Source organism: Melopsittacus undulatus, chromosome 11, assembly GCF_012275295.1.
Source record: "Melopsittacus undulatus isolate bMelUnd1 chromosome 11, bMelUnd1.mat.Z, whole genome shotgun sequence".
Lineage (NCBI taxonomy): Eukaryota > Metazoa > Chordata > Aves > Psittaciformes > Psittaculidae > Melopsittacus > Melopsittacus undulatus.
The window spans coordinates 14,346,711-14,372,683 of NC_047537.1; the positions used below are offsets into that span (position 1 = coordinate 14,346,711).

A 25,973-nucleotide genomic window follows, 5' to 3' on the forward strand; every position below is an offset into this window, starting at 1 on the left:
CAGAAACAGATACAGAAAGATGGAAACCAGCTCCTTCTGGTCAGTGTCAGCATGTGGGTCCAGCAGGCTTGACACTGCACATCATGTAAGCCAGCAGCACTTTGCTTATGTTTGAAACCACTCTGTCTACTGCCTGCCAGTCTGCAGGGGCTCTTGGAGCTGGCAGAGGGAACAGCTAGCACTGAAGCCTCAGCCTTCCTCAAGCAGTTGAGCTCTGAAAGCAGGAGGGAAGGTCCCTGTAGGGAGCTGTGAGCCTGCACAGCCAGACCCATGAAAAACAGCCAAGCAGCGACAGTCAGGATTTGAACCATGCAGCGGTCCAGCTGCAGCTGGACAAGCCAGGGATGGGGCAGCCACAGCTTCTCCAGGCACCAGCACCTCAGCATCCTCACAGGGAAAAACGTCTGCCCTTTATCTAGCCTGAACTTCCCTTGTTTCCGTTTGAACCCATCACCCCTTGTCATATGGCTCCAGCCCATGATGAAGAGACCCTCTCCAGCATCCTTGTAGCCCCCTTCAGACACTGGAAGCTGCTCTGAGGTCTCCACGCAGCTTCTCTTCTTCAGGTGGAACAGCCCAACTTTCTCAGCCTGTCTTTGTACGGCAGAGCCCAGGTCCCTCCAGGTCTCAGGGCTCTTTCATGACTCCCACCACCTCACACAGGACAACTGCTACTGGGACAGCTCATGAAACTCTGGAGGAAACAAAGCCTAACAGGCACAGCCACAGGAGAGACTCAGCATCTCGCCCCATCACTGAACTAAGTAACAGTTACAGTGTGAAAATCCTTCAGGATCCTATTGAACCAAGATTCTCCAAACCCATCAAGGAAGCAGGAAGCACCACTTGGAGTTTAAGGCCTCCTGCCCTTAACAGAAGGGCTGTACCCATAAGAGATTTTTTGGTTTGCCTTTTTTAAACAACTCACCATGCCTGCTGCACATCAAAGCATTAACACACCCAGGCCTGAAGATGCATCAATGTAAGAGCCCACACAGCAGCCTTTGCTCCAGATCCATGGAAGAAGGGAAAGGCAGCCAGGAGGGAGTGCTTCCATGAGTTTATAAATCTGATAAATACAAGTATAACAACCTGCCCACCACAATGGGGCAGGGGGGGAGCAAAGGGTGTCCCAAAGGCTGCTGAGAGTGTGCTGACTTGTATATGCCGGCTAGAGATTCATGCTGAGGTGTCAAACAGCTTCTCAATCATCTCCCCAACCTGGTCAACCTGGTATTTGATGTACTTCTCAGGGTTCTTGGTGAAGGGCACGTTGCCATATCTGCAAAGGAAGACAACCCCTAGGTGACAAATGGCACACAGCAAAGAGACCCACTGGTGCCTCCCGTGCCACAAATCAGCTCCACACCAGCACATCCCACTGACAGGTTACCTTCTAGGGAGCAAGTAACCCGGTTAAAATGGGTCTCCTGAGTTTTACATGAATAGCTCAGGGTGGGCCAGAGCTTTGTGCTGGCTACAATATCTGCACTCACCCTGACCAAGGAATCAGGCTGGCAGCAGATGCTGACAATCAGCAGAGTTCAGCTTGGGGATGGTTTAGTAGGGAAGCCAAGACAGGACAACAGAAAAATGCCTCAGCTCAGGCTGCTCTAGGGCCTAAAGACCTCCTTAAATCCAAAGGAGAGAGGACAATGCTGCAATGTTGTCACCTGTTCAAGAAGGCACCATAGGTCTCTTTCACAATGGTTTTCTGTGCCCGGCGGATTTTGTCCCGTTGCTCCATATCTGGAATTGCCCAGGCCTTCTGGATCTTACACAGCTCCTCCAGCCCGTCATTAAATCCCTGTTCAAAGTAAAACTCAGTAAGTGTCCTGTCTGCAACCCCATCTCCATACCGAGTTTGAGGTTCTTCCTCTCCACTGACGGGTCTCCTCCTCAGGCAGATCTCTGGGCTGACTGCCTATTCCCATCACCAAGGGATGTTCTCAGGCCATCTAACACCTCCTCACCTTAAAGCGCTCCTTTATCATCTGCCTTTCCTTATCCTTGAGCTGCAACAAGGAGGGAAAAGATTTTATTACATCTCTAGAAGTAAATTTCCAACACCAGTGTTTGCCCACAGCTCCCCATCCAACCTAAGTAATATCCTACTTACTTGGCTTGAATTCCCTCTCCTAAAGCAGGAAGGAAAGAAAGCTGCAGTGAGCAGCACACTCTACATTCAGCAATTGGCTTTCGTATGAAGCAGGTTTAACAAGGGTAATTTTCAGCTAGAACAGACATAAAAATAGATTTCTTTATGCTCCCAGCCCTTTCTAAGGGAAGGTCTCAAGGTTTTACAGATCTGAAATAGAAGGAACTGTTCAGGTGGAAATATAAGAATGAAGGCAGAGATTAAACAACCTGCATGAACCTGGGGCAAACAAGAAGGCAGTGCTGCTCTCCATCTTATCCCAGGCACAGTATTCACTCTGCAGAGCAGCACTGGCATGAGATATAAGAAGGTTTCTGGGAACTGTTTCATATGACAAAGGAGAAGATGTTTCCAGGCATTTCTATCACCTCAAAACCCTCCTTGCCCATCCTCTCACCTTCACTCCTGGTTGAAAGACAGGCAGGTTTCTCTCCAAGATATAGTCTGTCACCTTCAGCCAGCTGTATGTAAAATGAGATAGGAAAGAGGCAAAGAGAAGTCACTCCTGAATCACCAGAACATCTACGTCTTTGCCCATGACCCAGAGGCCACCCCTGACAATATACCCCCCAAAGCTTCCTACAGGGACCCCTTCCCAAGTCAGATTCATTGCCTGGAAACCAAAATACCTGGTTTTGGGTTTAGACCAAGTTTCAGACCAATCCCTCCCACTGCCCCAACAGCACTGGCTCCCAAGGAGCTCCGAACTAAGCAAACCAGGGGAAGAGCAGAGGATGTGACTGACCTGCGCTGGTAGGTCTGGATCTGCTGCTCAATGAGCTCTCGATAAGACCTCTCAGCTGTCTTCTGTGTCACAGCTACCAACTGGATCAGCTCAGATCTGAAAGGACAGAACACTTGAGGAAGCACCTGAGGCAGCTGCTGTCAGGTCTGCACTTCAACCCCCTATCAGCAATTCTTTTCTGCCCTTTACAATAAAAGGGACCTTGAAATGCACAAAACTGGGAGACAGAAGTTACTTTCCAAACCTATGTCCTCAGCCTCCCCAAGATCAAAGGACTCTACAAGCTAAGATATCTCTGATGCTTTTATCTCCTACTCTTGTGTAATGTGATTCTTTGCATAGTGCAACGGTTTCAAAATGGCACTTCAAGAATGGAAGGAAGAGCAGAGATAAGACAGGCTGGCAAGGAAATGCATTTGATGCAAAGCTCTGCTCCAAAACCACGATTAGATTCAGCCTGGACTTCAGGGAGATGTACCCAGCTCCACACTTACTTTTCCAGAGATTTCAGAATGTAATTGTAGTTGTTGTGCAGGAAAATAGCACTCAAAGCTGGGTCTTCATAAACCTTGGATTTACTGAGAAGATTAAGCTGCAAGTTGCCCAGCACTTTGCCTTAAAGAGGGAAAAACAGATAACAAAAAGGTTTTGCACTGAAACTTCTCATTAGTGGCAATCCAAACTGTATCATCACTGGGGGCCCCAGCTGCACATACAGGCAAGGGGACAATCCTATGAGCCTTACAAAGGTCCTTCCTCAGGGAGCCACCAAAAGCTCTCTGCAAACTCATGCCTTTGTTGCAACTGGCAATAACTGTGTTCTGGGTTCAGAGCACATCCCGTGACTTAGGGGGGATCAGACAAAGCCTGACCATGACGCAGGCTCTGATCTCAAAGAAGCCAAAGGACATGACCCCCACTGTAAGAGATCATTATGAGGCAGTGTCATGAGTTCATCTCACTATCTTACTATTAAACCCAGGATAAAGGTTTTACAGAGCCCATCTGGCAGCTGGGAGCCTCTGTGGGGTTGAAGGTGCAAAGTACTGGCTGAGAAGGGTTTGAGACAGCTGATGACAAAAGCTCTGCAGCACAGTGAGCTACTGCTCTGTATTTGTCCTAACTGTATCAGCCTGAAACTCCCAGTTTGACCCTTTTTTCCCCAGCCCTCCCATCGGACTCCAGCTCAAACGTGGAAAGAGCATTAGTGACAAGCCTGTGCTCTTCACCCAAGCACCAAGGACAGGCGATGGGGCAGAACTGGGAAGGTGTGCAGGGTACTCACAGATGTAGGTGCTCAGCAGCCGCCTGCTGAACTCCGAGCTGTAACTACTAGCTGAAGAGCTGGTCTCTGAAAAGCAAAGAGTCTCAAGCCAGTTATCATGCCATGGGAAGGGGGTATGTGTCATCAGCCTGCCTCTAAGTCAAACAAGCATCATCCAAGTTGCTATGGAACTAGTGCAGAGCTCCCAACACCAGTGGGAAGCTTCCTGCTTCAGTGCTGATTACCCAGGGCAAGGCTGGAAGAGCTCTGCACCTCTCACCCCTTTTATCTGCATCACGTGCTGAGCACCCCCACAAAAACCTCTGCTTTCCTTCCTAGTGCTCAGAGGACATCCTCTTGATCAGAAACAGAGTCTTTAAGCACATCATCACCATTCTTCCCCCACCACCTGGAAAGGCTTTGTAAGCACTAGAAACGGGCAATAGGAGCACAATCAAGCTGGAGCTGTTCACAGCAGGCACACAACAGGAACTGAAAAAGGCACAAGGGCTCTAGGAAGTTTCAGCCATCCCCATGGTTGCTGACAGGGCTGCTTGGCTCTGTAAGAGGGGCTGCACCAGCATGGGAGCCTGCCCTTATAAGCAATGACTCTGGGCTGGCACATGTCCCTCTGTGCATAAGAGATGGCTTTCTGCCCTCAGTTGCTCACGGGACACGTGGGTAACTATCTCCTCCTCCCCCACCAGAGAGTTTGGCAGCCAGGCCTAGCTGGGGTGGTCTGAGTTCATCAGCCCCCATGGGAAAGGCCTCGAGGCTCCTGTTGCTGGGAGTTGGACAATAAGGATCTGAATGCACATGGGATAAAGCATGATCCCAGCTGGGCCAATCTGCAACTGTGCCAAAGGGATTCAGTGCCATGAGAGTGTCTTTAGCCTGTTGCAGCTCATGTGGCATCCCTCATTGTCTGCTGGTGACAAGCCCTCCCTATTCTTTCCAGCCCTGGCAAGAGTTACTTACTCTCTCCTTTTCCCTTTTCAGTTACATGTTCATTTATTTACCACTCCTGGAGGATAAAGCATTAACATACATCATCAGCATCCGAGGCAATGGGAACAGGGAGGTGGGGGTAAGTCTGCTTACCTCTGGGATCTAAAGGAATATTGTATGTGTCCCCAAGAACTACAAAGATTAGGCAGAGCAGAGAGGAAAGGGAAAGGTGGAGAGAGAAAAAGAAAGGCAAAGTGCAAAAAGACAGGTTAGAGACCAGCATCTCTTGGAGAACAAAGCAGATATTAACACAGAACAGCCACAGACAGCTACACAGGAGAGCAGGCAGGACTCCCTCCAAGGCCACAGAGTGGAGATCACAGAGGAAAGGCAGTCTAACCTCTTTCCCCTGCCAGAAACATTGTTTGCAGGGTCATTGAAAGATATCTCATTCCTAATGAGTTCAAACCCACTTTCAAGGCAAAGGAAAGCTTCCCCTCACACAAGCAGCAGTTTCATGTCATAGTATTTCTACTATAGTATTTCTGCCCATAGTATATGGGCACAGCCCATATAACCTGAGCAAAGCCTTCCACCCTCACTGCACTTCAGCATCCCTCCATGACCATGTAGGGTTCTACAGAACCGTTCAGTGGGCAAGAGGAAGGAATTGGCAGCACACATTTAACCCATCACTCTGCTTTTGCTACCACTCCAGGCAAACATCACATAAAAAACCTGTAATTCCCACCACTCGGGATCACTGTTGGAGTTATCAAACCCAGCTCCAGGCACCCACACCTGAGCTGGCAGCTGGAAGCTGTCACAGAGTAAAGCCTTGAAGGCAAGTCACCATCCCAAAGCCCCTGATCCAGAAGCAACTCCCTCCAACTTCACTAACAAAACCTCCGATCTGATGATGGTTGGTGTAGGGTGACACCAGGTCTACAGGCAGACAGGGACCACAACTTCACCAACAACCAGTAACCAGTGTCACTCAAAATGAGAACAGGTCTGGCCTGTATCGTGCCCTGTGTTGGGCATAGCTTTGGAGCAAGTGACAGCACAGTTTCTGCAGAGCACCACTGCAGCAGATGGTCCCCAAGGCCTGGCTGCAGCCAGAGACAACACCATTGACAGCACATGGATTATGGGTCACTTCCTGCATGGCTCTGAGCTCCTGCATGTCAGCCCAAGTTACCAGAGCTCCTACAATTACACTGACTGCAAGCTTTAATAATTGAACAGCGGGCAAAGCTGTGTGTCTCACTGTCTATACAGCAGGATCCCTCTACACCTAATGTGATGGGACAGCCACAACCCAAAATGAAACGGCTTTTGTGTCACATTTTGTTATATGACCAATACAGAGAATAAAAAAGCCTATTGTACCTTCCGAATCAGTTCCTGTGACAGAGCTCTAGTGCATGACAACATGTCAAGGCTTTACATAACAGTGCTGACATCACCACTCACGGAAGGACATGGAAAACAGTTGGTTTCTCCAGAAAAAAAGCCCAGATCACCTCTTTGGGTAAGGAGAGAAAGTCAAGGAGGCTTTGAGCACACTGAGCTTACAAGTGCTGAGGGCACAAGGCAGTGGTTACAGGAGATGTGGCAAGAAGCAGACACATCCCAGCTTGAGTTAATTTAGAACTGGCAAGATACTCCAAGCAAGAATTGCAGATACAAGTCTGGAGACAACTGTAAACTTCCCTCTTCCCCTGCTCCTAACGGGTTCCCTAACACTCTCCAAACACCAGGCTGTGGCCTGTGCCTCCTCAGGTCTCTGTGTCTCCAAAATCTCCAGTTCTCCATCTCTCAAGCTGCCCTATTACAAGGGAAACACAAAAACATGAGCTCTGCCTAGGCCAAGGGCTCATCAGGGAGCTGCTGCTCTGCAGAGAACACAGACTCATACTCTAGCTGTTAAGCAGCAACACCCTGCTCCATGAGGCAGGTGCCCTCAGCTTCTGATCCATGTATTTCTTTCTGGAATTAAGTCTCCTTAGCATCCTGGAGGGCAGAGCTAAAACTCATCTCTCTGCTAGAACACAAGGCACACACAGCTCAGGAGTCCCAGCTTGCCCATGCTAGATTCCAAAAATATTCTTGCTGCTGCTGCTATGCTCTGACCAGAGGATGCGGCAGGAAAGGTGAAATTCACCAACACATCCCTAACTAACACCAGCTCAGCTGGTCCATCCACCCTCATTCCAGTACAGCCACAGAGAACCATCCCAGTGTCAGATTTGTAGCTAAATGACTATGGCATCCTCTCATGATGGAACACATCAGCAATAAACACTACCCCAAGAGGACCTGATAGCAGCAAGTGTGGAAGGAAACTCTCTGCCTCCCCTCCAGATAACCATCTACATGGTCATGGCATATCAGAGGACAAGATAAACCACAGGGTGAGGGACAGGAGGAGAACAAGCTCACAGGCACAATCGAGTTTGAGCTTTTTAGGGAAGATGTCCAGACAACCTGGGGAAGGAACCGCATGCTAAACAAGCCTCATACATGTCTGTACCTTGTGATGCCAGCATGGCACCTGCTGTCTCCTGGAAATCCAACAATTGCTGGAGGAAAAGGATGGCCTGGAAGCAAGGGAGGGAAGTTATGAACAACCAACACCGCATCTCCTATTAAATGCTCTGCTATTAAGGATCATTCAAGACCACTTGTCCCCCACACTTAAAAGCCTTCAAGAAACAAATCACTGCACTGCTTTGAGTTGTTGGGTTTTACCCACAGAGTTATATCATGGTTCAACCAGTAACTGGCTGATCTCCCCATGGAAACCAGTTCATTGCCCTTCCAAGACAGTTTAACTTTAGAAATTTCCCTACTGCTCTTTTTGAAACACCATCAGAAGCTGTTTTTCACACAGGATGGTTCAAACCATCATCACGTACATTGCTGGTGAGTTCATGAACTGTCCCATCTTTTGGCATGTTGTATTCCTTGTCCGGATCATTCTAAGAAAGGAACAGAGACACAAGGTAAGCATGTAAGGAAACTGAGGGCCTCTACAACTGCTGCAAGTGAGCTGTAGGCTTGCTCATCCAGCCTCTCTCAATACCCTCAGAGCTGGCTCTCACAGTGCCATCTCCTGGTGCTCAGAAACCACAGCTCCTATGCACCAGCAGCTCAGAGCCACAGGGGTTTGGGCAGCATGTGACCATCAAGCTCACCTACCAGGCAGTGTGCTCACCAAACACACCTTATACAGAGATAGTTTAATATGAGTACCCCAAAAACTTATCAACTCAGCAGTTTTAGTTTCTTCCTAAATAGGATTAATTCTGCATCTAGAAACTCATGACGGATTATCTGTAGTACCCCTGTAAAGTGTCTTATGCAGAGACCGTCTGTGTTTGAAATCAGCACCAAGCATTTGCTATTTGCAGCTGATCCAGCAAGCACCTCCTTTAGACTCAAAAACTACATGGTCTCATGGAAAGCTGAAAGCTAAAGTGGGGGTTCTGCAGAGAATGCACCTTTTCCAAGCCTGCTGGTCTTACCAAAAGGAACACTGAGGAGAATCCTACCTTAATGTTGTCTGCAAACTCTTCCAGTGCCTTCGCACCAGTGGTCTCCATGGAAGTGATCAGCCCTGGCAGTTTGTTCTTGGTGCCTGCCGCAGTTCCCTGCAACAGTTCCATCACAGATCAGGGAAGTTAAACAAACAGTATATGAACTGTCATCCAGCACCTACACACCCTGATCCCCCACCCCAGCATCTCATTCTCTACTCTTCATGTGCCAGGAGAATATTTACGGCAGCATCAACACCACAACACATGAAATCCTGCATCCTTCTGCTAGACAGAAGGGGAGGATGGTGTAACATCAGTGGTGATCAGGACTTGCTACTTCTCCTGTCTCCTCTTACACTGTACCTGATACAGGGGGTTGGTGCATCACAGACACCAGCTGGAAGCAGATGGAAAGGAGCCCGGCTAAACCTAGATGCCATATTTGATACCTGGAGTACACTGTGGCACAGTCCAAGTAGGCTCTCCTCAGAGCAGCTCATCTTCCAGGCATCAGTAAGCACAGCCTAAACTAAGTTCAACACTAACAGAGATGAAGCCCCTCAGAGGCCGTGTACACAGCAGAATGGACCATGTATATGGTCCATCACTGGGTCATGACTTGAACTGAGTAGAGCTGCTGCTGAGAGATGCTGAGTTAATGGTTCACTGTCACAAAAAGAAACAAGCTGCATTTCCGTCCAGCCCATGCTGCAGGACAGAAGCAGCTGTGATAATCCCTTTCAGAAAGTTCTCCACACATCCCAAGCCACAGGACCCTCTCCAATCCTGTCACACTCACCTGCAAGACCTGGTCAAACTCTGGCTTCATCTGCTTCAGATGCTTGAGGATGGGGAAGATTGTGAGCACAGCTGAATAGTCGTGTCGGATGATGGCTTTGCGGGCAGCTGAGACAATATTATCCCCCTCCATGATCAAGTTATCCAGTGACTCCTGCAACAAAGCCACAGGGTCAGAAGGGAGCAGCACAAGGGGCTTCATGCAGGATGCCCTAGTTAAGGATGCCAATCCAGCCGATGGCTCATTTGTGGTACCCAGTGAGTGACTCTGAGCACATGTTCTCCAGGGTCTGTGGAGGCCTCAGTTCCCTCAATAGGTCCTGGAGGACAACACAAGCAGTGGTGGTGCTCCTGGTCACCCACAGTGGGTCGTGGAATCCATATTCTCACAATGAAGAGGAAGGGAAAAAGACTGTGTGCATCCTTTTATAAGAGAAGCCAAGCAGAGAGGCCCAACTGACCTGGATGAGGGAATCAAAGGTCTTCTTCTGGTGGTGCTCAGGGACGATGTCTGTCAGGAGCTGGTACTCGCTCTGGGCTAGTTTGACAAAGGCACTAACACAGTGAATGTACGCGTCAATCTCGATGTCAAAGACGTCGTCCCTCCCTGCAAGGGCAAGAGGGCTTTAAGAGACCAAACCCCACCCTGAGTTTCAGCAGCTCTGCTCAAGGCCTTGGTTTGCATAAGGTTCTTCTGGAAAAGGTGGTTCTGGCTTTGCACCCATCCTTGTGTGAGAACTACAGTCATCTTCTCACCAAACTGCCCCTGGGTTTGTGCACGGGAAGCTATGAATGCCTCCTGCAGGGTATGAAGAGTCATCTGCAGGTCAGGAAACAGGCACATCAAGCCATCAGCTCTTGCCAGCCTCATGGCAAAAGGCAAGTTTGGAGCTCTTCTGTGATACAGACTAAATTAAGTCAAGGCTTGAACACAGAGCACTCGGGAAGGTCTGAGGTGAAGTATTCAACATTTCTGCTGGTATTTTTAGAGTTCTTTATCTCCATCCATCATGTAGATGAAGAGCTGCCATTCTGCATCACCATTTCTGGGAAATCAAAGCTGTCCTGGAAGGCAGCATCTTCCCACAGGCAGAAACAAGATAAAAACCAGGCAGATGAACATTTTGATCCCGTGAAGCAGGACTATTAGCACAGCTGGGTGAGCTATCTCACACACAGCTGCGTACAAATGCAAATAGTTGAGTCCTAGCATACAAATGTCTTCAAGATCCATCAAAGAACCTCAGTGGTAAGCATGAGAAGTGCTGGTATGATACAAGGGCCAGCACCAGCTCATGTGTCATGAGGACAGCCACAAACTGACACACACTATCCTGCATCACCCAGACCTCTGCAGGAACCACTACAGAACAGATTACATGGAGAGGCCTTCTGTAAGCTATAGGTGCTGCTTCTGCTGTTTCTCTTCTCCCAGCAACATGTACAACTTTTGATGGGCACAGAACTAATTCTTCCCTACACTGACCTTCAGGTTGAGCTTTTCAAAGTTATGGTCAGCAGGGAACACACAGATGTGTGATTTTACAGTGTCTACAGTGGAGAGTGACCCACCACTGCATGCTGCAGGTGATCCCTTTCCTGTCTGTGGCACCAAACAAGCCAGTAGCTAGCTATAGAAAAGTGCCTCTCAGCATGGTGGCTCCCAGTCTTTGCTTGGAAAAAGCCAGGGTTCCTTTTTGAGGGCTCGGGGAGTGTGTGATTAGTAGGAGTGAATTCTACTGAGAAGAGCCAGAGCTCCTTAGCCAGAGAAGGTCCATGCTCCCAGACTGCCCATGAACAGCCACTGTCTACAGAACTACTGTGAACATGCTGGAGAGAAGGGATGTTAGCCAGCTTGGTGTGAAGTGACAACATGGTACTTACCCGCAGCTGGCCCATGCTTGTCGCTCAGGGCATCGGAAAGGTGTTTAACCCGTAAGTCATGCTCATGACCTAGTGAGATGGCAGCCGGCACAAACAGAAGGCGCAATTTATCCAGGTGGTTACAGCATGGATGGATGCTCACACGGGCTGGAAGCTGCTTCAAGCTTGGCTTATTTGAGCTCATGGACACTTATTTTGCCCTACAGTCCCAGGAATGCTACCTGACCAAATCCCTTTGTTGGGCTATGCAGCAGTAGCAACCCTTTGAAACCTGATGAAAAGTGTGAGTGAAGCCATTTGCTGGGCCACAGGAGTCCCTTCAAGCTCCTGCTGTAAGTTCTGAATGGGACAGCAGGCCCCAGGAGTCCCACTTCTACTCACAATCATCACAAATCCAAACTCAAAGCCCATCTCCTGCTCAGCACAAGGACCCCAAATGAGTGATGTTAGTCATCATCTGGGATATAGTAGACCACAGTGTAGGTGCTGAAGAGATCTACTTTGGATGGAGGGGGCAGAAAGGTCTTCGATGCTTTGAAGCAAGTGACCTCTTCCCCTTACCTGGTTCAACCTCTATAAGCAGAGGAGATCAGAATGTGGAAGACAACTATTTAGGTAGGTCTTCACACAACGCACTGAGCTAGGCTGTGGTCTGACACTTCAGCATCAGGTTTGGAAAGGTCACCAGGAAACTGAATGTCTCGAAGTCCAGGCAAAAAGAAAAGAGAACAGAAACACCACAAGCAGATGTCATCAGAGCAGAGCTTCCATTAGCCAGGTGGCTCTGGTGGGTCAATTGCTTTAAGGTCACATTCCTCTCCACCTGTGTTCATGTTTATGGAGACTCTGTAAGTCAGAGACTGAACTCAAATGAATAATTTGGCCCTCCAACATCTCCTTGGCTCCCAAGGAGACCTGCACCTATCCAATGCTGGCCACCAAGCACTAGGGTAATGGAAGTCCCACCTGAAAAAGCAAGGCTGATACACAGAGAAAGTCAAGGGTGAAGTAGCTAGAGCTGTGATTACCTTCCATAGGAATGAGGTTAGAGGCCCCCTTTTTCCCATCTAGACCATGCTGAGAGTACTGTTTCAGAAGGTTCTGAGCCTTACGGATCGTGCCTGTCACCAGAGCCAGAGAGAAGAGACAAGAAGACCTAGAAAATGAGTGAAAGAAAACAAACGCAGACCACCAGCCCTCCACCAGCAAGTCACCTGGGCACCAATGAGAAAGCTCAGTACAGAAACGTGAACCCCAAGCTCATGTCCAAGTGTGCAGATCCAATGGCATTTCCAGTCTGTTTCCCTGCTTTGAAGGTGGAGGCACCAATTCCAGCCAGGGTTACAGAATCATCATGGACTGGTTTGTGTTGGTAGGACCTTAAAGCTCATCCAGTTCCAACCGCTGCCACAAGCACGGACCCCTTCCACTGGAGCAGCTGCTCCAAGCCCCTGTGTCCAGCCTGGCCTTGAACACTGCCAGGGATGGGGCAGCCACAGCTCCTCTGGGCACCCTGTGCCAGCGCCTCACATGGAGAGACTCCCTCAATCAGAGGGTGCTCAATCAGTTTGGTGAGGTGGAGAAAACAGGAGCAGAGAAGGGAAGCACTGAAGCACCCTTCCCTGTAAGGAGTTAAAGCTGGTACTCTGCATCCAAGCATACAAAGTCATTGCTTTTCCTCAGCTTTGGAAGCAGGGCTTTGCAGTACCAACAATTTCTTTCTGGCAACATGTGTGCTCCCCAGAGCCCCAACTGCAGCCACTTGGTTAGAGCTGCAGCAAGAGGTACCTTTCCAAGGGGGATTTTCTGAGCAGAATCAATGCAGACCCATCAGGAGCCCCACAGCCAAGACAATGATCTCCACAGCCAAGGAATGATCTCTGGTGTTACAGGAAGCAGTAAAATGGTGACAACCTCTGGGCTCGAGAGAGCGATTCCCATCCCAGGAATCCCAGAATAATGGATGTTGCCCACCCATGTCTAACTGGCATTAAGTCCCCCTAATCCCCAAAGCCACTTCTCTTCTAGGGAACTGCAAATCAATTCAAACCATGGAAAAAAAAAAACCAACATAACACTGGGTTAAAAGATTTATACTTCACACACACAAAAACCAGACAGAACTGAACAAAAGCCAGCACTGGCTATACAGCTAGACAGCACGAAACAAAGCATTAACGTGACAACTGAAGACAATGGTTCCACATTCAAAGGTTAGTCCTTCATGCAAGAAGCTACAATTAGCACAAGCACACGGACACCCTCTCGGAGCAGAGCTTCACTGTTGCCTGCACGACAGGGAACGGAAAGTTTTGGGAAGGTGGAAGGAGTTTCTATAGCAGACCCAGATGCAACAGAACTGAGAAAATGAAGAAGGATCCAAGACATAAAAATGCTGCTGCCAAAATTAAGAATTGATCTTCCGTTTTGAAGAAATAAGCCCTCCAAACATGCAGAAAATCCCTGCTTCCATCAGTGACTGAGCCACAGTGCAGCCTGGAAACAGTGCTGGCTACACTAACACTGAGGACCACTATCCTGAGGGGAAGCCCAAGCACACACTGCTGCAGAACAGCATCCTGGTGTGCAGGACAGCTTTATCTCACAGATATAGGGCAGGGAGATTGAAACTTCCCCCAGTGCATCTCTAATGGGGGAGAACAGGAGAGAAAAGCTTCCACTGAACTACCAAGCTGCCTTAACCTGGTGCACTCACTAAACAACAGCACATGGTTCCTAAAGTGTAATGTTTCATTGGCAGCATCTTTCTACTACCAGTTTAGGCTGTTCTCAACCACTTAGCAAAGAAAAAAACCCATCATATCCATAAACCACATTGTCCCCTCTGGGCACACAGCAGGGAGGTGGGAGGACTTTACACCCTTGCTGTGCTGATGCATTCGCTCCTACCTTCTGCCATATGATCAAATGTGATCAAAAGAGGCTGTTCCTCTTCCTCCAAGCTTCCCAGTGTTCTTCACACCCAACACTTCCACTTTATTCTTAGGTACTTGCAGAAACTTTAAGAGCTTGGGCACAACAATAAGTTCCTCTGAGCAAGCAGGGTTGTAGCAAGCTCTAAAGGTATGTACTAAGCTCTTTCTTACTGCTGTCCGCATAGCCTGGCTGATGCAGAGCAGCTCAACCCAGGCACCGTTCCTCTACCAGTTCTTTCATCTTTCCCACTTTCTAGCATCCAGGTGGAGGGGGGAAATAAAGAATAAAAAGAGAGTAAACTGTCATTAAATACAAGCAGAGGCTCCCACTTCACAGGTATGCAGAGCATGTCTCCACAGCCCACCCCTGACAGTTCCTTCTCAGATGAGAGCTGAAACCTCTGCTGTGTTGTTTGCACAACACAGTTACCTGTGTTTGTTCCTGAGCATCCCTTCACTGCTTCTCCATCCCTCTCTCTTAGCACTGTAATTAGGCTTTAATGGATTCTAGGGGAAGACAAAGCTTTTGTTCCATGATTGGTTTTTGGTTTGCTGTTCCAAACCAAATGGGACTGTGCTTCAGCTGCTAATGAAAACATCACATTCAAGCCAGGCAGCGATCAATATGGCAAGTGGGAAGCTCTTTATTCTGCCGCACAAAGACTCCACAGCCTGCTTTCAGGTAGCACCACACTGCTAGGTAAACTGGAGCCTTAGGTAAAGGGAAGCCCTGGGTACACTGGAAAAGGGCTCCCTATAGCTTAAAAAGAGCCCCCAGAAGTCAAAAACCATCTGAAATATTTGCTCCTGTGGCCCAGCAGTTAAAATGGGGTTTGGGCATATATGAGGCACAGTTTTCCAATTGTACCCTGTTCTGTTTCTTACAGGCAGCCAGGCTGGCATCTTCTGGCCCTATCATTCCCTGGCAATGAAAAGCTTCCGCAGCTACCTGCTGCTCTACAGCCAAGAACAGACTACTGGGTCTGCAGGCAACCCAAAGAAGCAATATTTGATCTGCATATGTTTGCAGGAGGCTGATTTGAGAATCTGAGTACACTGCTGATGTTTCAAATAGCAAACTACTAAAAACCATGCCCATAGATTGCTCCATGAATTCAACTTAACTTGTCAAGTTTCATTTAAGGAGATAACTCTGCTTTAGAAGCATCACCAGCATCTTCAGCAGCCAGGTTTCCAACTACTTGCTGTAACAACAGGAGATAGTACAGGATACACCAACAAATAAAACCACAACAGAGGGATGAAGACCCTCTGAAACAACACATGGATATGGAACAAGTTCTCCATAATGCATCAACAGTACCTGGGGAACAGGGAGGGGATGTCTCTGCCTTGTTACCCTGTCCCTAATATGTCACCTGCCCTTTAGCTGTAGGTTCTCCTGTGCTTTGTGGGCAAACAAGTTATAGCACATCAGATTTAGTTTGTTATTTTTCCCTTGCGACAGGTTAAAGTGTGCGCTGGGGTGTGCACTGGGATATTCTTCCTTAAGGAATAAGAAAATCAACTTGCTCAATGAAGCCATGAGAAAAATCCCCTTGTCTGAAACCCAAATTGGCAGAACTTGACTTTGCTTACTGAAGCAACAGTACAGGAAACCAGTTCTTCTTCCATGATTGAACACAGGCTAAAACCAGGGGAATCAAACCCCGCCAGATGAATATTGCTATGAAGAGGGCCACTGTGCCAGTGCAAAGAGGATAAAGACCTCAAGAGCTGTCTTTGAAAGCTGATGGGACTGCAGAAAAACCTGTGAATCTCTGCTCAAAGACTGTTTTCTTCCTCGGTTTTTAATTTCACTTAAGTACAATTTAGTAGCCATAAGAGATGGCTGGTGCATGAGGTTTAACCACTCCTGGCCTTGAGCTACAGACTGTCCTTGTTCATGGAAAACTGGAGACAAATTAGCCACTAGTTTTTTTCTTGAGATGAACAATACCCCAAAAGATGACTTGAAATGCTCTGTCACTGTCAGCTCTCTAAATGCATCCAGACCTGCTCTCTGCTTTCTACCTGATCCACCTCAATAACTCCAATGAAACTGGGCAAAAAGGTGTGAAAATCTCCCAGTAAATCTACAGCACACTCATCATGACAAGGAATATTCCATGCCCAAATGCATTCCTTTTGGAGGACTCCTGTTAGTAGGGACAAATGCTTGTGCTCTCAAACATGTATACTTTCTGTACTCTCTATGTCAGCACCCAAGATCTGAGACTCATTAAATAGCCTAGTGCTTGGTTTTATTTCCATCTGCCCATCATGAAACCCCCCTCCTCCATCTCTATTTACCCAGAGCACAGGGGAGATGTCACCATTTGGCAGGCTGCTTAGAAACATTTACTGACCATGTTGACCACACAGCAATCAAAACCCAGAGATCTCTTTAGCATCACGTGTTAACTGAGCACTGTGGACCAAGCCTGAAGCACCCACATCCCAATGGCTCATCTACATATCCCATGGGGCATCTTTCCAGAAGAGAGCTACTGAACCACACAAAAAACCTCTTTACCTGTGGTAATCATGCTGTTGGGTAGGAGCTACTGCCACTCATGACTGTCACCATGCTTAGGAGCAATTTTAAACACTGGTTTCTGCCATCTGCAGCACAGTTCTCCTTAGCAGGAGGATACTGTCCTATACAGAGTTCCAAACACTGATGGCAAATTCTTACTCAAGTAACTACATGCTAAATCCCAGAGCAAAACCAAGAGAGACATCCCATTCTCTGCTGGCAAGAGAAACCCCACTGTAGTTCAGCCTGACTGCATCCACCACCTGCAACTCCCACTCCAGCTTTCAAGAACAGCTCCATGGCACAGCAGCAAGGGAACAGACTGATGTTAAACAACCAGAGGGGTGATCTCCAGCTGTCCCAACCTCCCCCTGCAAATATCCCAGGCACACCCTCTGCTTTAGCAAGAAGAGGCCCAGCAAAGCATCTCCACACAGAGAAGTGAAGAGCCCCAGGGCCAGCACACACACAGAGACACGTTACCTGGGATGAGGACTGCATTCACATCAGGATTATAAAAATAAACACAACACAATTAAAATGGGTATTTCTTTCCCCCCCCTTTCTCCATCCCATCCACTCCCAGGCCCTACCCACATTGCTTGTTATCTTCCTGAAAACCAGCAAGAGTATTTGGACAACACAGGAAAATGTATGTGGGTGGAAGAGCATGGCCCAAATAAACCAACATAAATATGGACTTTCCTGACTTTCATCATTATTACAGAGGAGGAAACAGGGTGCCGCAACACGCAGAGGGACAACCTCACTGCGCTGCTGTGGGAGGCACACATTAGCTTTTGCTACCCTCCTTCTGGCCATGCTCCCAATAGATGGCACGTTTCAGAGATGGGAACCCCAGCTCCACACTCCAGTACACTGGAATGACTGGTTTCACCAGCTGCAAAACAGGCAGCAGAACTCTATGATGAGCTGGAGAAGTGGAACAACCCACCAGCCTCAGACATGGCTCTTTCAACGACAGGCCGAGGCAAAAACCTTTAGCAGCCCTTCCAAAATTCAGGAAACTCTGGATCTCATTTTTGTAGGCACCTCCCTAGACCCCATCCCAGCTCCTGACCAGTTCTTGGTTTCCCAGCACTGGTTTGCTCATAACTAGTGATTCAAGTGATGTGTTTTATCAGACCTGAGTTTTGTGTTTTGCAATAGCACAACCTATAAGCCCTATTCCAAGGCTGAGAACAGGTGTTCTTAGATCACAAGTCTCCTAAAGCCCTCTCAGGTCTCTTTTTACTCATCTCCATTGTTAAGGCAATGACCTTTTCTCTCTCTGTATACAGGACCCCACTCTCCCCCAAAGAATGAGGACTTGACAAGAAGACAGAAAACATCTGTCATCAACATGCTGAACCCAGGGCAGAGAAGAGGTGTTCACCTCCAAAATCTTACCCCTGCTCCTGTCCTAAAGGCACATTTTAGACACAGAGGCTACCTCAGCAGAGAAGCGGCATTTCATACCCAGCCAAGAAATACACAGTGCAATGATCCCCCACTTTAGGGACTCACCTGGTCTCTTAACTGGCTTCTTGGTGGGAGTGTCCTTCCTTTTGTTCTGGATGGCAGGGGAATAGGGAACCCCTGTGGAGGAGCTGTTCTTACGGAAATGGTCCTTCAGCCCCTTGATGGAGCGGTCCAGTTGGACCGAGCGGATTTGGAAGTAAACTGTCATGAAATCTACAGAGACAAGGAAGAAACAAGGTCATAAGCAAATGCAAAGCCAAACCTGTCCTGAAACATTCTGTGCCCCTAAGGGGGTTTGTTAGCATTGATGTGGGACCCCAAGGAAGTGTGAAGTGTTTTTCCCCTCACAGAGTCTCTCCAAACCAACTTCTTCCCTCCTCCACAGTATTCATTCCAGCCCTCCCACCACACACAACATCAAGTCTGTGCACTGCTACAAGAGCACATCAGCTGTGAAACCAATGGGTGACATCTGCACAAGACACTGTCAACTGTAGGGCTCAGTCTGTAGGATAAGAGGCTTTACACACTTCTCAGGATTCAGGGTGCTCAGGAACTAAATTAAGTGCTCATCATTTGAAAGCAGAACACAAACTGACTGACAAACTATGCTATACATGTTTCAATTGCCTTTGATCATGGACAAATTCTTAAGAAGCTTTTAAAGATGTTTGTCATACTTGGTAAGCACAGTAATCCCCACTCTGAAGTAAATGACTGAGGTGGGGGTGATTCCAGGAGCTCCATGTACTTCTGAAATACAGACTTTCCTGTAACAATTCCACAAAGTCAATCACTTCCAAAGGAAAAGTTAATAAAGGAGTATAAAGCTGCAGGCATATTTTGATGCTGCAGAACAAGAAAGACGCACATACTGAGGGAAGGAAGTCTGCAGGCTGCTTTCTCCCTGACCTTGGTCACATTTAATCTGTTCATAAATAGTTCCCAGATGGGAATAAGTGACCAGGGTTTTGCACATTAACAATACCTGAGCACTAAATAGCTGCAGTTCCATCAGGAGGCATTACAGTTGCAAGTCAAATGGATTTCTGCAATAGGACAGACTAGGCACTAAGATAAATTGTACTTTATTTATACAACTCCTTCTCTCATCACATCCCCCAGGAGATCATTTTGTAACTAATAAACAATCACTTCAGTTGCACTCCAAACACTGTAAAAATGTGGAATCTTGAGGTGTCTGAACTACTCACCTGGAAGGTTCCACTGAGGCAGCCACTAGTTTTGCTGGTGTTGCTTCCAACAGCAGTGTGCCTGGGGGTTTCTTAACCACAGCAGCACCTGAGCAGAGGCTTCATGGCTGATTTACAAGCCATGTTGTGCAGTGCTATCCACAACCCTCAACACCCTACTTCTGGTCTCAACCACACGTTGTAAGTAGCTGGGAAGCATTCCCCAGTACACCACTACCAGGGAATACCAGGCAGCACTAACCTTGATTCCTGCCATTTTCCACCAGCCATCCAGAAATGCGGATGATATCATGCAGGACACCTTCCGGGAGGTGCTCCAAAAACATCTCCTCCTGGGGCTCCATGTCATCATCCCCACTGATAAGGTCCAAGATGAGGATGGGTGGCACTGGCTTGGTGTGTCGTGTCATCAGGCTGCGGAACTCTGACTCCAGGGACTCCTTGCCCCTCTCAAAGAGGGATTTCTGGCACAAAACAGGAAAAAGCAGGACAGAGATTCAGTTATCAGTCCCTCATGAATGTTTCATAGAATCACAGACTGGCTTGGGTTGGAAGGGTCCTTTTAGTTCACCCATTTCCAACCCCCTGCCCAGTCTAACCTAGTGCAAGGATGCCCCACAAGGGAAGTTCCTTCCTTATATCTAACCTGAAATTCCCCTGTTTCAATTTAAACCCATCACCACTTGCCTTATCACTACAGCTCCTGATGAAGAACATACTTCCTGCAGTGTTTCTGACTACTGTCAAGTACCACATGGTTCAAACTCCAACAACATCTGTATGTAAGAGACTTTGAAAGCTAATTAAATAATAAAAAATACTGCTTGGGAATTGCTTAGTCTTCAAGTGGGATTTACACACATCTCCCATTCTGCTCAAGCAGCTGGAGAACCAACAAGAGCTACTCAAGAAGAGACTAAATCAACTCCACCACATGTGCAAGTTTTAAGGAAATGAAAGTGTTGGAGAAAGTCCAGAGGAGGCCACAAGGATGAACAGGGGCTGAAGCACCTCCTGTGTGAAGACAGGCTGAGAACACTGGGGCTGTCCAGACTGGAGAAGAGAAGCTCTAGGGAGACCTCAGAGCAGCTTCCAGTGTCTGAAGGGGGCTACAAGGATGCTGGAGAGGGACTCTTCATCAGTGGGGCTGTAGTGGTAGGACAAGGGGTGATGGGTTAAAACTGAAAGAGGGAAAGTTCAGGTTAGATGTAAGGCAGAAGCTGTTCCCTGGGAGGGTGCTGAGGCGCTGGCACAGGGTGCCCAGAGGAGCTGTGGCTGCCCCATCCCTGGCAGTGCAAGGCCAGGTTGGACACAGGGGCTTGGAGCAAGCTGCTCCAGTGGAAAGGGTCCCTGCCCCATGACAAGGGGTTGGAACTGGATGATCTTAATGGCCCTTCCAAACCAAACCATTCTAGCATTCTGTGACATGCTTTCAGAAGTCCTCTTGTACAATGCATAGAGAGCAGAACCCCACAAGCAGAAATGCTGCTGAGTGTACAGACTTCATCAGACCCCAAAACAATCATTTCCTCAGCTGTGCCCAAACACCCTAATCAACAGCACAAGGCCGAGAGCCTCTCACAGCACAAGGCTGAGCAGCAGGGCTACACCTATCCCTGTCTCACTCATGCAAGGTTCCAAACCCATTACCTACCACACGGTTCAGCTCTGGGCTGTCAGGATTGTTGTCCTGGAAGTATTCCACTGCCTTCTGGATTTTGTCCATGCAATTCAAGTATTCCTCCAGCCTCCCAGTAGGGCTGAAAATAAAACCAAAAATAGAAGTAATGCCCCAAGAAGCAAATAATGAAGTTATTGCAAAAGCATCAGACCAAAATCAGGATAAAAACAATAAGGAACATTTCAATTCCCCTTTTTTTCCACCAGGTGATCATCATGGGATTCCCTTTTGCCTCCACTCAATGGCACAGCAGAATATAAAATCTATGCAGCAAGTGCAGAGGTACTGATGACTGAGCAGCATACAACCCTCAGCCTTGCCTTCTCCCACCCCAGAGAGGGGCCATCACAACACCCACCAAAAGACTGAAAGTGGGCTCCAGAACTGACACTGACAACATCAGCAGTGCAGGAAGAACCTTTGGGAAAACACTGGAGAAAAGAAGCCACCAACGTTAATGAATTTCATATAGTAGCATGTCTGCTAAACCTGGAAGAGACACCACTGCCGAGCCTGAGCAGACTTTGCCCTCTGGGGCCTGCTTAAGGTCAAGCCAAGCGGCTTCACCATGGTCTGATGGTAGGGAAAGTGTGTGGGAAGGGTACAAGGAACCATCTGACGAGTGTGTGGAGTCACCTCCCCTACGTCCATCCTGAACGTTCAAGATCTAGCTGCTCCACTCACCCTTCCTTTATGATCTTCTCTGTGTCTTTAGCCACATGGTAGTAACTGATGACATGATCCAAGCAGGACAGGGTCTTCTCCACATTCTCCTGCAAGCGCTGCAGGTTCTCTGTCTGTTTATAGACTGGGATGATGGAGTTCTCCAGCTTCATCAAACGACTTTCAAAGGAGGAGAGGATAGCAACCTACAACACCAAGAAAGAATGAGAGCTGAGGACATCCTTCCACATGTATTCATATAGTAGCATAGTAGTTAACAGCACGAAAATCAGGGACCTTCAGGTCCCACCGTCTCTTTTGGGGCTCTGCTATTGATGTCTCCTTAGGCTGGCTCTTTAATCCTTCCGTGTCCTAATTTCAATTCATAATTACAAAACAGATCCCCTGCCATACAGAGATGGGCCAATCTTGAATTAAATGTCTGCAAAGTGTGAAGATAACTTTTCAGGACATCCTAAGGGGAAGCAGAAGTCCATTTGACAGCATGAACAGCCACAGGAACAGCCTGGAGCTGCACTAGGTAAAAAAGGCAACCACATAAATCAGCAGCAACTTCGTTCCATAGCGCTGAGACCCACACATGAAATGCACAGCCTGAAGGCACAGTACCAGCAGAGCAAAAACCTTCTTATCCATCATAGACACTTGTTTCTTAAAAGGGACCGTGATACTGCTTTTAAACCATAGTAAGCTCATAAAGGGTGCCTTACTGTCATCTTTTGTAGAGCAAAATACAACTCCTTCAAGATTAACTCTCATGTTACGTTTTCCACACTTGTCTAGTGATGCCTTTATGACTTTTTTATAGCCCAAAACTGGACAAGTGTAGTAGCTGGGGGCTAACAAACCACGAGAGCACAATAATTACTTTCTACCTCTTAAAGAGAATACTCCCAAAATAAAATTCCAAACAAGACCTGACTTTATGAAGCAACAACATGATGCTGTTGCACAAACTAGTCTGAGGTCTATTAATACCTCCTCCCAGGAGGGACAGACCCATAAAGAGAAGAGGCCAACAGCTCATTTGAGCCCTCATCTAAACAGGAGAGAAGCTTAGGACTGAAGCATTCATAAAGTGGCAAGTGGTAAATGCTCCATTCCTGGCAGTGTTTAAGGCCAGACTGGACAGGCAGAGCCTTGGGTGACCTGGTTTAGTGTGAGGTGTCCCTGCTCATGCCAGGGGATTGGAACTGGACGACCTTAAGATCCTTTGCAACCCAAACCATTCTATGATCAGTTCTCCCCTTTGCCCAAGCACTGAAGTGCAAAACACAGATGTAAAGCAAGTGGCTCATTACTTTGCACTCCTCAGATGGGCACAGTGACAGCCTCGAACACAGTTTCTCCTAATAAAGAATAAACCCAGACCCAACATTAGGGCTGAATTTCAAGGACGAACTTACCATGTTCTTTGTGAGCTGGTCACTCTTCTCAAGGCTGTCTTTGATGAAGGACAGAGTTAATTCTTCCTGCCAGTAGGATGAAAAAATACTCTTCAATTCTGAGCACCAAGCATTTAAGTCACTCAACAGCACAGGAAAGCTCTTCCATGTCCTGGCAAACACTGCAGCAAACCATGCTTGGTCTGATGCTGAGGCCACCCGCCTCTTAATAGAAATCCGGGTAATTGACCCAAGGTGAGAGACACACAACATAATGAGTCAGGTTTTTATGGATTACTTGTTTCTCTTCAATACCACGAGCCTTAGCACACTAAAGTCACAGCACAAGATAAAACTAATACCTTCACCACAGAGGCACACCTACTGAGAGCACACATTTCCCTACCACAGCACAACATAGTGGTTGCACAGGCATCACCCAAATCCCATGCCCAGCCATGAACTCAAGTGGCCAATGCAAAGCAACCACCAAGGGCTGTTTTCAAGACATCAAAGCCCAGGCACAGGAAAGGAACAGAAGCCTGCAAGGGCTGGTCTCAGGCTGGATCTGAGCACCTGAAGAGAGAGCTCCAAGAGCCTCTGAGAGAGCTGCCACAGGCGCTGAAGGAGACCTGGGATGCTGTCCGGCCCGGAGGGGGTGACCAGGCCCTAAGGGGGTCTCGGGTCGCTTCCAGGCCCGGTGGGCACCTCCAGGCCCGCCTCCTGAGCAACGCGCTGGGGCTACGAGCGCAGGCCGCAGCCGGGCCTGCAGCACGTCCGGGGCCAGTCCCACCTGCTTCAGCTTGTACTCGATCTCCTTCCTGCGGGCCGACACCTCCTCGGTGGGGATCATGCTGCCGCGCTCCGCCGCCCGCTACCGCTGCTCACAGCCTCCTCTACCCCCTGTCACTGCCGGGCCGCCATCTTGGGAGCGGCGAGGCCAGCCCTGCGCCTGCGCGGAGAGGCAGGCTGCCATCTGCCGCTGTGCCCACCTGGAGGAGGGGTCGGAACTAGCCGGGGCCAGGCAATGACCAGGCGCATGCGTAATGGCCCTGGTTGCGACCATCTTGGGAGTGGCGGGAGGGCTGTGCCGCCGTCGTTGGAAGTGTCATGGCAGGGCCGGGGGGGGCACCCGAGAGCCAGCCCCTCCTGCACAGCGGCGGGGAGCGAGGGCTGCGCGGAGCACGGGGTCCGGAGGGAGCCCAGAGACACCCAGCTTTGGAGCCACCCCTGCTGAGGGGACCGCGCAAAGGCCCGCTCGGCCGCACAGCCTGAGGGAGAAGCACGGTTTGGAGAAGGTGATAGAGATTTGGGCTCAGGGAAATGAAATCAATCTGAACTACAGACACACAGGCGTTTGCAGGTTGCTTTACCTCGGTCCAGCAGCCGTTTAACAGCAAGAAAGGCCACCCGCCTCAGGGAGGCGGCCATCTTCTCCCTCCTACAGCACAGGTGGCAAGGGCAGCTTTATCACTCACCCAGGCAGTTACAGAGCTCTGCTGCCTCATAAACCACTTCCAACTGGGAGCAGGGAGCTGCTTTTATCAGCACAAACAGTCCCGGCCTCTCACCGTGTTGTGCTGCTCTGAGGCAAAGCTCCTGCCATGCAAAGGGACCAGCGTGTTCCCATCCATCTTCCCCGCGTCGAACCATGCCAGGCTCTGGAAAGGAGCCGAGACAGCCTTGAAGAGCCTCTTTTGTTCATCAGCTTCGTAACTCACCTTATCACGCTGCAAACAGCTGTTCTCTGGCTGCTGCGAGGGGCCATGCACAGCAAGGGGGGTGTGTTTTCTGTGTGTGACATTGCCTGCTCCTGGTTTGTGGGGACAGCTGCTAGAAGGGGTCTTGTCCTGTAGGTACAAGAGATCCCTGTGCAGAGTCAGTGCCCAGCGCTTCCTGTGCTTTTCCCCACTGGGTTGGTGTGATTGGGAAGGTGGTTTTCCCTGTACAGCAGAGCAATCCATGATAATACCTCATCACTCTAAAGGGCAGCCAGAGCCAAAAGAAAACCTCTCTTCATTGAGCCTAGGGAACGATTCTGTGTGCTTCCCCTCAGTAACTGTCTGCCTCCAGCAAAAAAGGCTCCTTCACTCCCTCATGGGGTGACTGAGCCCTCAGAGCAAAGAGGGGAGCTTGAACAGAAGCACGCAGCCCATGTCCCAGCTGCAAAGTGAGGTGCAGTGCCATATCCAAGGGGAAGCACCAGAAAAATACTGGTTTGCTACTCAAGAGACTCAAAGCAGCAGGGGTTATTCCTGGCAAAATAAAACAGGGTAGGAATGCTGCAGTTTGAATGCATGTTAGAATACAGTGCACAAGGGTGTAAAATACAGCCGGGCCTAAGCCCATCCCTGGCTGCTTCTGCAGTGGAATAGCAGCTCCGAGATAATCCCGGTCCCATTCCCGCCGCCTTCCCGCCGGAGTGCTGCTTCCCGCCCTGCAAACCGCCAGCCCTTGCTGGCCCCGAGGAATTGCTTTTCATGGAAGATGAAAGAAGATCTGGTGACTCAGCAGTGGCGTGGAGGAATGCAAGTCACCCTCTGCTTCCTCCTCCGCAGGACAGAACAAGGAGGAAAAGCCCCTTTTTCTTCCTAGAGAAGGGATTTTCATCCAGGTGGCTGTGCTCACTATCAGCACAGGTACGGAGGAGGAAAGCTGAATAAGGATTGCACCCTCAGTGCAGTGCTCAGTGCTTCACTGCACTAACAAG

General features: G+C 48.8%; 1 protein-coding gene across 7 annotated transcripts; it reads right to left on the reverse strand.

The window, feature by feature from the left end:
* Window positions 1-1,043: 1,043 nt before the first annotated feature.
* EXOC7 (exocyst complex component 7) lies at window positions 1,044-24,226 on the reverse strand. Of its 7 annotated transcripts, XM_031044895.2 has the most exons (21): window positions 24,057-24,226; window positions 23,285-23,350; window positions 21,879-22,063; window positions 21,168-21,273; window positions 19,755-19,977; window positions 18,345-18,512; window positions 17,301-17,312; window positions 12,371-12,463; window positions 11,343-11,411; window positions 9,920-10,065; window positions 9,460-9,612; window positions 8,673-8,771; window positions 8,037-8,099; window positions 7,652-7,718; window positions 4,189-4,254; window positions 3,398-3,518; window positions 2,904-2,999; window positions 2,556-2,619; window positions 1,974-2,015; window positions 1,674-1,807; window positions 1,044-1,282 (listed from the first exon to the last, which is right to left on the reverse strand). In XM_031044895.2, the coding sequence occupies exons 1-21, from the start codon at window positions 24,114-24,116 to the stop codon at window positions 1,180-1,182; spliced, it is 2,136 nt and encodes a 711-aa protein (XP_030900755.1). In that variant the 5' UTR covers window positions 24,117-24,226; the 3' UTR covers window positions 1,044-1,179. The 7 variants fall into 7 exon arrangements, with proteins under 7 accessions (XP_030900755.1, XP_005144331.1, XP_030900758.1 ...); XM_005144274.3 differs by lacking the exon at window positions 17,301-17,312; XM_031044898.2 differs by lacking the exon at window positions 12,371-12,463.
* Between the last annotated feature and the right edge of the window lie 1,747 nt (window positions 24,227-25,973).